Raw genomic sequence first — 12969 nt, forward strand, 5'->3', positions numbered from 1 at the left:
ATCAGAATTCTTTGAACATATCAGGGCTTAAATAATAATTGTACAGTAACAGATACTATAAAAGATAACAATAAATAGGACTTTTTACATTATCTGAAGACTTAAAAATATCTAACATATAGGTGGCCATTTTAATTATTGTTGCTTGGACTTGTTTCACTTCCTTAGAGAAAAACTTAAAAATGTTACAGTTTGAAACATAAAGTGTAGATAAAAAAAAAGCTTCCGGGTCTGAAAAGTGAAGCCGATGCGACAGTGCTTTAAAGTGCAATACCTCGGAGGGCCGTAATATCGTGCTGTTTGATTCATTGGCAGCCAGTGGATCAGACAGGTTTAGACCCTGGATACAAAAGGTTTAGACCCACTGAGGGTGGTTTTGATTAAAATGTAGAAGTGACTCGGTAATATGTCGTTTATTCGGGGCTTTCATTGGTTTTAAAGTATTTTTCTCTCAGATTAAAGTGTTTCCTGTTCTCTTTTGGTAACAACCGCAGAATGTTGTACGATTTCTAAAGTAAACAAACCTGCACCGGAAGTGTTTCGAGCTCTGCCACGTCAGAGAAAAAAAACAGTGGAGCTGGGTGAGTTTCCCCGGTCCTGAGAGCGCTCTGTCCCCGGCTCTGTGCTTTCTAGCCCCGGCTCTGTGTACTCAGTGTCCCCGGCTTTGTGTACACTCTGCCCCCGGCTCTGTGCATCCTGTTCCCGGCTCTGTGTGTTCTGTCCGCGGCTCCAAGTGTCCCCCGCCCCCGGTTCTGTGTGTTCTGTCCGCGGCTCTGAGAGCTCTCTTTCACCGGCTCTGTGTGTTCTGACCCCGGTTCTGTGTGTCGTGTCCCCGGCTCTTAGCGGTCTGGCCCCGGTGCTCTGTGCTCCCTGTCCCCGGTGCTGCGCTCTTCTCTCCCCGCTGCTGTGCGCTCTCTGCCCGGTGCTGTCACAATGCTGACCCTGGGTCTGGGCTGTGTTCTGCTACATGTGTTCGTGGTGTTCGGCACCGAGCTGACGTTTGAGCTGCCGGACAACGACAAGCAGTGTTTCTACGAAGAGCTGGAGAAAGACGTGAAGTTTGACATAGACTTCCAGGTGAGTTACCGTGAGAGAGAGGAGGCTGCCCCACGAAAAGAGTTGTTATCCTCCTGACATGTGTTTGTTGTTTCCGGTTCTTGTAAATGAAAAACATATATAGTTGTAGTGTTCTACATCATTCAATTATTCCCATTTATGACATTAGTTAATTTACCTGCAGCTTACTTTACCACGATTAAACTAAAGCTATATTGTTATGTAGATGTTTTCTTACTTGAAAAACGTCTTTACTTGAGAATAATGTGCAATACTGTTTAATCTCTTTTACTATTTAATGTTGTATCACCATGCACTATTTTACCACCTTCACTATGGATACAATCTTGTTACTTTTTATGTTTTGTAACATTTCTATTCTATTCTACCCACACTTACCTGACTGGTCTGTTGCACAGCCAGCTTCAGTCCTCCATATGTTACTTCAAAGAAACACTATCTTCCCATGCATATGACCTGTCGTTCATGCGTGTGTTTCTAATGTGTGTTTTGGGCCTTTCTCTTCTTTGAGGTCATTGCAGGGGGCAACTATGATGTGGACTGCTTCGTCACCGACCCTCAGAACAACGTGTTGTACAATGAAAAGAAGAAGCAGTACGACAGCTTCTCTCACACCACAGCCATGAAGGGAGTCTACAAGGTCTGCTTCAGCAATGAGTTCTCCTCTTTTACCTACAAGACGGTGTACCTGGATTTCCGCCACGGAGAAGAGGAGCCTCTCATGCCGAACATGAACAGAAACTCAGCTCTGACCCAGGTATGTCTGAGAGGCCTGGATTACACAGGGACATGGTGTTCACACTGTTGTTTGCTGCAGTGGAAATAGTCAGAGGGGGAAGACTATGACTGGCTCTTTACTGCTGCAGTGTATGAGGAGGGAGAAAGGACTTAAAGATTCAGTGTGTAGAATTTAGTGACATCTAGTGGTGACGTTGCATGTTGCAGCTGAACACCCTTCACCTAACCCTCCCCTTCCAAATGTGAAAGAGAACCTGTGGTAGCTTCAGTTGTCATAAAAACGCAAACAATTTGTTTGTCCAGTAAAAACATGGTGGTCTCTGTAGAGAGGACCACCTCCAGATGAAAATATTAAGTATTTAATTACAAAGGGTCCATTCTAAGGTAAAGATAACAGCAATTACTACAACTTAGATGATATAGATGATCAAAAACTAGTGAAAACATCGCAGGGATTATTTTATATAAAATTTCTGCCAATAGCTCCCTTTCCCGGTAATCGTACTCACTGGACCTTTTAATGTTTATGTTTCTTAAGTGACATGATAACCAAATCCATCAACTACATACCAGCTGTTGAGGAGAAGCTTTGAGAATATAGATCAGTGTTTGCATATGTATGACCCAGGTCCTTTCCATGCTCTTGATTAATCTGTGTTGGCATTTGGACTTTCAGATGGAGTCATCTTGCGTCTCCATCCATGAGGTCCTCAAGGTGGTGGCTGACTCGCAGACGTGGTACAGGCTGAGAGAGGCGCATGACCGCACAAGAGCAGATTACCTGCATGAGCGAGTGACCTACTGGTCCATTGGAGAAACTGTCCTGCTGTTCGTCATCGGCATTGGTCAAGTCATGCTGCTGAAGAGCTTCTTCGTTGAGAAGAAAGGCTCTGCCGCCACTTAGAATCTGTCGTCAGTGCGAATGTAGAAGTGCATCTGGGAATTTGCACACATCTCCTTGTAATTTCAGCGAACCCTTTGTTAAAGGGGGAGGTCAAGGAGTTTACCTGTTTCTGACTGTTTACCCAGTTTCAAAATTGTGAATTGTGCCTTCCTCATGTCCATGTTGTCTAGTTCTGAAATGGTTGTGTTAAAAATAAACACCACTTTCAAACACTTAAACACTGAAATGAGGCTGACATCCTTCAACCTTGCACAGATTTTCTTACTCTATTTTACAGGAGTAGTGTATTTTGATTTAGAAGAAAAGTTAGTAACCAAGATTTCCATTCTGATGCCCATCAATTAGAAAGCTGTGGAACATTGTTAGAGACCAAAGAATTGTGTTTGTTTTGGAATGTTAGTTTTATTTGTTTAATTGTCTGTATTTTGTCTGTTATTAATTTATCTGTATGGAATTGTTGCTGTTGTTACAGTGTAGGATCTTCATTTCCCTCACATCCTGGTCTGTCTCTGACAAAGTGCCTTAAGAAGTCATATGTGCTTGGTTTTTTTCCTACTTGAAAGTTACTGCTTTAATTTGTCTTTTAGTGTATGTGCCACCCAGTAGTTACTGATTGAATTGGTTTCATAATTTCTAAGTGATACTTCCACAACAAAAAATATAAAATTTTCAGTCCCCATTCGTGTATTGTCTGATTGTTGTATTTAGAACATGTCAAAACGATTTTATTAAATATAACGGGAAGTTATAAGATTTGAACTGTTTATAGAAATTGTTGGCATTGCCAGATTTTGATTTAGATTTTCTACATTTGTTGTAATTCCTGCCATATCAATTCAGACATGTTCACATCACAAATTACTTTGTGTTTAAAAAATGTCAATAAGAACACATGTTTGATTATTAACTTTCCTTGGCCTTGGCTGATTTCCAGTCTCTTAGATTAATTACATATAACAGCTCCATTGTCAGGCCTTGATTATCAATACATTTTCCCATATAATGAACAAAAGTGTACATATAAGAGATAAAAATAACATTAAAACAGGTTGCATGTAAAGTATAAATCCAATACTAATATTTAGAGCAAGTGCACTAATGCAGATCAAAACAAGTATCTGAACCCTTGATAAAAGCTCCCAAACATGTGTTTTAATTGTTTTCAATGAGAACAAAAGTCAAATTTGAAAATCAACATACAAATGAATGAAGCTCTTATTCAATGTACTCGTGTTTAGTTTCTCAGTTGGGATTTTCAAATCCCCCACCTTCACTCAAAAATGTTTTGAGTGCTTGACCTACAATGTGCAGCATGGTGTGTGTTCAGAGTTTGGTGCATTAAGTCTGTTCACATTCATCTGTGTTCCTCTTCAAAATCAGGCAATCACATGCATGCGCAGAAGCGAACTGCGCAGGATTAATTCAATTTCATTTAATTTAATTTTTTTCTCTTCTGTATTTATGCAGTTTTTTTTTTTAAATTCAATTCACATTGTTATTCTGAATTCCACTCCAAAATTTATTACATCTATATATTGTATATAAAGCACTTAAATTTGAAATAACGTTGTAGTTATTATATTATTTTATATTATTATAAAGTGAAATAGTGGAGCAGACAATGTGAGAGATGTGAGAAGAATCCAAAAGTTGAAGTGAAACTAAACTCACCTTAACTTCCCCCTGATTGACCCGGAACCGGCTTTGCTGACCAATCAAAGCGAAGCCTGCCTGGTTCTGGTGCTGACGTGTGACGTGTCCATTGGTGAGCGGGTGCAGCGTCACCAGGTAACCGGGCTCCTCCTCTCGGTCCACGGCTTCATTCATAGACGAACCAGCCCCGGTGAACATGGCGGGTTTCCTGAAGGCTCTGATCCCCGCGTCCAGAGGCGCCGCCGCCGGACTGTCCCTGAACCCCGCGGCGGTGTCACCGGCCGCCGCCCTACTCCACAGACCGCAGCGCAGGAACTGTAAGTCAGATCCAACTCAGCCACTCAGCAGACTGAGAAAGATAGATGGCAGGTAGAAGGTGTGAAAGAGGAGGCGTTGATGTAAATTACTGGAATTGGTATTACCACAAAGTTATTAACATGTAATAAGTTACTCTACATCAATAACTTCTTAGCCTACATGTTTTACTTCACAAAGTTACCCAGTGAAGTTATACTAGTGTCAGTATCAGTATCTGTCTGGGTGTCCTCGTGTTGTCTGTACAGTTAAAGGTGTGACTGTACTAACTGGTATCACAGCGCTCATATAATCCAAAGGTCAGTCTGTGGCAGACAGTCTGTGTTACACTGACACTGTTTCACATCAGAACCAAGTGTCAAACTGTTCATTCATGAAGCGTGTAACATATTTACTTCTACTAAATGATAATAATAATAATAATAATGATAATATAAGTTAATTTCGGTGGCACTTGACTAAAGTACCTTACAAAACATATGGGAATAACACAACACAGGAGAAAACAAGTCAACAACAAAAAATAACAAAAGAATATTCAAAACAAACTTTATCTGTTAAAACCAGTTAAAATCCGTTCATGAAAAGGCTTTAATTCTAAATATGTTTCCAGCAATGATTTAAAAACAGGTAAATTTCCGGCAAGTATAATCTCCTTAAGCAAGGATATCCACTTTAATAAAATATGGAGTTGGAAGCTCTGTAATGTGACTAATAACATACATCTACGTTCATTATTCCTGTGTTTGATGTATTGTAAAGTGTCCATGGGTTTTTAGAGAAGTACCATCAAGTAAAATGTATTATTACTACTATGTAATTTTAACATTCTCATATCGTTTTCTGTAGTTTAATTTCTAATGAAAACATGTAAATTATGACTGTGTGTGTATTGGTGTTCAGGTACATGTATATTAAGTCGATAAACTGTGACAGCTTATCCCTGTATCTTTGCCCTCTGCTGCTGTGAACTCTGTAAATGAATACGACCGAATCTCCTCAGATGCAACAAAGCGCATCAAGGTGGCGCAGCCGGTGGTGGAGATGGACGGAGACGAGATGACTCGCATCATATGGGAGTTCATCAAAGAGAAGGTAGGAAGCCGTAAATCACGTGGAAGCTGCTTGGCTCCAGAGTCACATCTGTTTACGGCTGAAACAGTTAGTGGATCAACGAATGACTTGGTGAGAACTTGACAAATGGATCATGTTGATATGAGGCCTGATGAGCTGTTAGGTTTTAGTAGAGATGCATTTGGGCGTCGTCTCTAAACAATTGGCCATTTGAGAGTTCCCACTATAGAACTAAATTGGAAAAAAATAAGCAGAATTATTTTCACTTATATGTCACTAAATATATTTGTTTCATTAGAATTCAACTGTTAATTAAATAATATTGCTCTGATCTCTGCATAGTGCTCTACTTACTGCAGCAGAGTTGAAGTGGAGCTCCTTCACACAACATAGAGGACAAACACATTACCTGTAGGGGGATATGTCGGCCGTCAATTGGTCAATTGGAATTGGGAACACCACAAAGCCTCAATGTCTTGCCAAAGCTGGAGGCAGTGTCCAAAGGGGGGAATTGAACTCAGAACCAGTGGTGACGGATGTGTTGTTCACTAAGATATCATGAAGTGCAGTTTCCCACCATCCAAAAACACATGGAACACCGCAGGTTCAAGGATTGGGAAACCATTTTCTGCTGCAGTCAATGAGAGCTTGTGGTGTCTTGCCTTTCATACATTAAGGTTACAATCTTAAACTATCAAACATCAAATCAGTTGGATGATCTAATCTTCACACAGAAGAGGCTTGGTGCTAACACTTGATACAAATCTTGTTCTTATTGAGATAAATGTGTGCACTCAGGAGCAGTTATCCAGTGTCCGAGAAGGTACTGCTCCACTCTCTATAGGCGGTCACATGACACACTGATGAAATCTCGACAAGCTGTAAAACCCTTGACTTTAGAGGCAAATATCTCTTAAGCTCAAGATTCTGCCACACACACAGAGTCAAACATTAACAGATCAAAGTGTTTTAAAGCTTAAATGAAGTCTGCAGCTGCTTGACAGATGAGACAGCTGTGTGAGGGTTGAGGTTTAAAAACAGTTGAGGCTGCACTCGCATTCGATCCCATTCATTTTGATGAAAAATCAACAATTAAGGATTTCAATAATAGAAGTTACAGCACAAACTTCAAAACAAACAGGCTCAACATAGAAAAATTGTTGCTAGCTGGCAGAATGAAGAAAATACATAAAGAGAAACAGGATCTCAATAAATCAAGATATTTTTTCTTCATGCGTGTGTGCGTGTGCGTTTGTGTGTTGTCCTTAGACACATAACACATCAGAATCTTGTGCTTTACAGCTCATCCTGCCAAACGTGGCTGTGGAGCTGAAGTACTTTGACCTGGGTCTGCCCTACCGAGACCAGACCGATGACCAGGTCACCATAGACTCTGCACTGGCAACTCAGAAATACAACGTGGCCGTCAAGTGTGCCACCATCACTCCCGATGAGGCCAGGGTTGAGGGTGAGAGACACTCTGTGCTTAATCAGACAGTTTCTAGCTGTTTCAGATATGTGGCATAAGGACACTCTTCTTTTTCAACCAGTAGAAATGCTTGGAACTAAGCTTGTATATATGTTTTTTCAGAGTTTAAGCTCAAGAAGATGTGGAAGAGTCCAAATGGAACCATCAGGAACATCTTGGGTGGCACAGTTTTCCGTGAACCAATCCTCTGTCGAAACATTCCCCGTCTTGTTCCTGGTTGGACGCTGCCCATAACGATCGGCAGACATGCTTTTGGCGATCAGGTAATAAAAAGAAAGAAAAAATGCAAATGTGATTTATTTTCTTTCAGACCAGGCATTGAAGCTGTCAATAGAACCATCTCACATACTGGGTGGGGTTTTGAATTTCTCAGTACAGGGCCACAGACTTCGTTGTTGAGGAGCCAGGAAAGTTCAAGATGGTGTTTGCTCCAGCTGATGGAAGCAAGCCGAGGGAGTGGGAGGTGTATGACTTCCCCGCCGGGGGCTGTGGGATGGGAATGTACAACACTGATGAGGTAAGAACGAGTTTGGTCCTAGATTTATTTACCCTTGTCTATTTCATAGACAATTAATGTGTAACTTCACAGCCAGCAGTTCAAAAGGTGTTTGGGAACCGGCCGAGGGGCGGGAGAGGCTGGGGGATGTCTCTGATTGGTAGATGATGTGATGGTTTAGGGATTTCATTATAGATTTTATAATAAGTGGCGAGGGGCTGAATTTTTCTTTAAATAAATTTGATATTAAATGTTATTTTAAAACCAGCACTAATGTGCTTCATCAAACATCAGTCATATGATTCAGTTTACAGCTCTAAAACACATTTAAGTTAGCAGTATCTCTTTCATTACATCTCATTACATTTCATTTAACTCATGCTAGCTTTTAGCTTCATGACAATTTGTGTAAAACAGACATTTGATTTCCAATGTTCTGTGAAGTGATTTTTTTTCTGGACCTTCATGTTTCCCAGTCCATCACTGGATTTGCTCACAGCTGCTTCCAGTATGCCATCCAGAAGAGGTGGCCTCTGTACTTGAGCACCAAAAACACCATCCTGAAGGCCTACGACGGCCGCTTCAAGGACATCTTCCAGGACATCTTTGAGAGGTAAGACATCAACCGACCAGCTGAACTTGAAAACTGTATCAAATCGCTCAAAGACAACTTTATTCGTCAGGCTTGTAAAAGTGTTTTGTGAAAAAAAAGCCACGACAAACAGTGTTTTCTTGTTCCGTGTCCTTCAGGAATTATAAGCCCGAGTTTGACAAGCTGAAGATCTGGTACGAGCACCGCCTCATCGATGACATGGTGGCTCAGGTCCTGAAGTCGTCCGGAGGTTTTGTTTGGGCCTGTAAGAACTACGACGGAGACGTGCAGTCCGACATTCTGGCTCAGGGTAAGTTCACTGTAACTTGAATGAACTGCCGTTATTCGAATGTCACATTATTCATATTAAATCTACATCCCATGTCTTGTTTTAGTGAGGGGATGCCCCTCTGATAGCATGTTTGTTGTGTGTGGTGTCAGGCTTTGGGTCTCTGGGTCTCATGGCATCAGTGCTCGTTTGTCCTGACGGTAAGACCATCGAGGCCGAGGCTGCACACGGCACCGTCACCAGGCACTACCGTGAACACCAGAGGGTAAGCCTCGTCGGGTCGCTCTGACTGGAGCTTTGCTTGTGTGTGTAAACATTGTTGTACCATCTGTTGGAACCGATTCGGGAATGAGGAAATGTTTACACACTTTGACCTGAGCCAGTTTTACAGTGGATTCATTCAGAGCTCCGATTTGGTGTCAGGTTTAAGGTTAAGGTTAGTTTGAGGACAAAGGCTTGAGTCAATGCAAGGTGGAGATAGGTTGAAAATTAAAATAATGTAAGACACCATACTAACTATATTTAACAAAGTTCGATTGGATGTTTACACCAGAATGTTAAGAAATGAAAGTTATGATAAATCACTTTGCTATATTTTCAGTTCCCTCAGGACAGATGTTAACACCAGGTCTGAAGCGGTTCTTAAACTCACCCTTTTACACCCATTTTACACACAAAGTCCTTTTTAAAATCCCATGGTAAAAAACAGGCAGAGATACAATTGTCTCCATGCATTGGGACATCAACAGACCTGAATGCAAAGCAGCCACTTGACATGTTGAATTTCCAGTAACTGACATTAACCGTTGCTCTGCAGGGAAGACCAACCAGCACCAACCCCATTGCCAGTGTCTTCGCCTGGACCAGGGGACTGGAGCACAGAGGCAAACTGGATGGAAACCCTGATTTGATAAGGTGTGTTTTTTGATTAGTCACACAATGTTAGACACTCTGTATTTATTATTTTACAACACACTGACCTATCGCTCTGCATCGTCACTCTTCAGATTCTCCCAGACGTTAGAAAAAGTCTGTGTGGAAACTGTGGAAAGTGGTTTGATGACCAAGGACCTGGCAGGCTGCATCCATGGCTTGGCCAAGTGAGTTTACATATTCAAATCTCTCACTCTAGCAAACTCTCTCATGAAGATCAAACACCTACATTTGATATCATTATATTTATTATTGATCTAACCCCCTGCTCTGTGATTTTGCAGCTGCAAGCTGAATGAACATTACATCAACACATCAGACTTCCTGGATGCAATAAGGACCAACCTGGACAAAGCTCTGGGCAAATGATGAACATTCACTTCCTAAAACGAAGCACGTCTGTGGATTCTTAGCCTCTTTCACCACTTAGTTATTGTATAAACCTTTGTATCCAATTTCAAAGGAAACAAGTTTTGTGCCTTTTTGTATTTGTATAGCTTGCTTAGTGTTCCTCTGCCTTTTCTCTGCCAACACCTTTTATTGCACAAATTGAATGATTTTATTGTATGAATCTTTATTAGTTCTATTGTTAACTTATAATGAACATATCAGCCTTTCAATTTAATGGAATGCATCAGAGTCTCTGAATTGTCTGTATAATTCCATGTTTTGCACTTTTCTTATGAATACAAACAGTCGTGATTGATAATCAATCACTAACCAGCATTGTGTGTTGAGTTGTGTGTCTGTGTTGACAGAATCATTTGGGGTAGGGTTAGATTAACAAAAAAAAAAACTTTAACCACCAAACATTATGATTCACAAACAAAAACCTATTAGTGAGGCAGTTTTTAGGCTTTGGAATTTAAATCATGGGGAGAAAAGTATTATTGAATGTTTGAGAATGAGAAGTCACTCATAGTGAAATCGGTTCACTTAAGATTTCCTTTTATAAATACATTTGCTGTATTTGCTTGTAGGAGCTTCTGTCCAGCAGTGCAGCGCTGCAGGTTCATGTATTGGGCATCACACACGTCCTCCAGTGCACAACAGAAAGCAGTGTTTGATGGAAGTTCTGAAAGATCTGTCTGCTTCAGAGGCAACTACAGACCCTCACCAGCAGATGTCGACAGTCAGCCTGTCATGCACTTTGTTCTGTACTGGAAAGACTAGTGGTCATTGTACCAAGACACAGACTACTGATTCATTTCAACTGATTAACAAAATCATGTTAATTGTATTTTCCCATTTAAAAAACTAATACGTAAATAATGTAGAGTAAAGTATATATGTTATATTTGAACAGGGGTCTCATCAGAGGTAACTGGTGATGTGATTGAAAACATATAAACACTGTTGGGACAAAATTAATTTGGTATCTTGTTGTTCCTCTTTGGTCCCCACAAGTCCTGAAATTTACACTTTATAGCCAGAGAATATTCTCGTCCTGTTTTCCTTATTAAAAAAGCTGCCTCTGGCAAAGAATAATTAGCATTTAAATTATTCCTCACACACTGTCTTTTAAAAGTTTCCTGATAGAGGAAGATTTCACAAGTGCTAGAGAGCCTCCTCATAATATCTTCAGCTGGAGAGGAGACATTACATTACATTACATGTCATTTAGCTGACGCTTTTATCCAAAGCGACTTACATTTTTGTTAGAACACTCATCATTTTATGAGGGGCCATCTAGGGGTTCAGTATCTTGCCAAGGACACTTAGGCATGCAGATGGGATAGAGTGGGATTCGAACTGGCGGCCTTCTTGTTGAAGAGCACCCGCTCTATCCCCTAGGCCACGCTCTCCCAGCGTCACTGAACAAATTGAGCAATCATGTCCTGGGAAGTGATCGATGTGGAAGTGTTGTCCATACACAAAGCGGGGGGGGGGGGGGGGGGGGGCGACTTCAGAAAGTCCTAAAAGTCCCAGCTGAGTTTGTGACAAGACATGAACCTCCTACCAGCTGACTGCAGTAAACTAAATATACCTAAGGAGGAGATATAGGATTATAAATTAACAAAAAATATATTCAGGTATTTAAAATGTATTGGATGATATGTAAGAGAAAAAGAATTATATCATTGACACAAGTATTTATGAATTGAGCTCTACTTCCTCCCATGAAAGACAGCAGCATCTCTCTGATCTGGACTTGGTTGTGGGGAAAGAGTCACCAGATGGAAGCATCTGCATGACCTTCATTCTATGTGAGAAACTAAATTCTCAGAAGGTCTGATGGTGTCAGCTTGATTGTGTGTGTTTTTTTTTCAGCAGCATTGAGAGACTGCTCAGGGTAGACAAACCTGAATGCAGCAAAATACAGACTTTACTGATACATGGTGCAGAACGCTCAGCACCTCAGAATGAACCTGAAGTTCACCTACTAGGACAATGACCCGCAGCACACAGTCACGATGACGCCTGAGTGTCTGTTCACATCCTGCAGTGGCACACCCAACCCTGACTGGTGTCCAATCAAACATCTCTGGACTGACCTGAACATGTATGTTGGTTACCATTCAACCTGAGAGAGGATCAGCAGAGAAATCACATCAATCATGTCAAATCCCAGAGGTTTGAAAACCTTGTTACTTCGTATCCAAGAAGAGTCGAGCACATCACTGCCGATAGAGCTTCAACTAAGAACTGTATAAAAGGTGGATATCCTGTAGTTATTCAAAACCCTAAGCATTAGTATTTAAAAAAAATCCTGTTTGGAGAAGATGAAGATTTACGGGATCTCTAGATTAGAAATGACTCTGAAGGAAACATGAATGTCTCTTCCAGGTGTCACTCCACCTAGATGCCAAAGAAAGTCCCTGGAAAAAAAAACTCTACAAGTATTCATGTAGAGTATTCATCATCTTAACTCTGCATTGTAGATGCGATTGCCCTCTGTATCTTGCTGCATTGATCCTGCATATGATTCTGACCATGTCCCTGCAGTATGAAGCTGCCACCACCATGTGTCACTGTAGAGATGGTTTCTCAACACCACTCCACTGCTCTTCATACAGTTTGAAGTTCTCGCCAAGGAGTTGCATTTTTATCTCATCAGACCAGAGAATCTTTTCACTAATGCTCTGTCTTTTTAAATACCAAAGTAAAATGTCCAAAAGTAATTTACAAGAAAAAAGAAACAATAGATTTAAATACATTTGCAAGAAATGGTAAATACATGTATTTTTTCATTTGCTTTTTTTTATTAAGTTTAGATTCCTTGGCAAAATGGCAATTTTACACACACACACACACACACACACACACACACACACACACACACACACACACACACACACACACACACACACACACACACACACACACACACACACACACACACACACACACACACACACACACACACACACACACACACACAGAGAGAGAGAGACAGATCACAACTCCA

The 12969-nt window shown here is 40.9% G+C and overlaps 1 protein-coding gene across 1 annotated transcript; it reads left to right on the forward strand.

Moving 5' to 3' along the window:
* The first annotated feature begins 587 nt into the window (after positions 1-587).
* Positions 588-10286, forward strand: LOC133957671 (isocitrate dehydrogenase [NADP], mitochondrial-like). Its single transcript, XM_062392999.1, has 14 exons — positions 588-1077; positions 1589-1834; positions 2492-2716; positions 4512-4689; positions 5691-5782; positions 7064-7229; positions 7353-7513; positions 7624-7767; positions 8223-8359; positions 8497-8648; positions 8780-8892; positions 9445-9542; positions 9635-9727; positions 9845-10286. The coding sequence occupies exons 1-14, from the start codon at positions 934-936 to the stop codon at positions 9927-9929; spliced, it is 2034 nt and encodes a 677-aa protein (XP_062248983.1). The 5' UTR covers positions 588-933; the 3' UTR covers positions 9930-10286.
* Positions 10287-12969: the final 2683 nt, after the last annotated feature.

This window comes from Platichthys flesus, chromosome 1 (genome assembly GCF_949316205.1).
Source record: "Platichthys flesus chromosome 1, fPlaFle2.1, whole genome shotgun sequence".
Classification (NCBI taxonomy): domain Eukaryota; kingdom Metazoa; phylum Chordata; class Actinopteri; order Pleuronectiformes; family Pleuronectidae; genus Platichthys; species Platichthys flesus.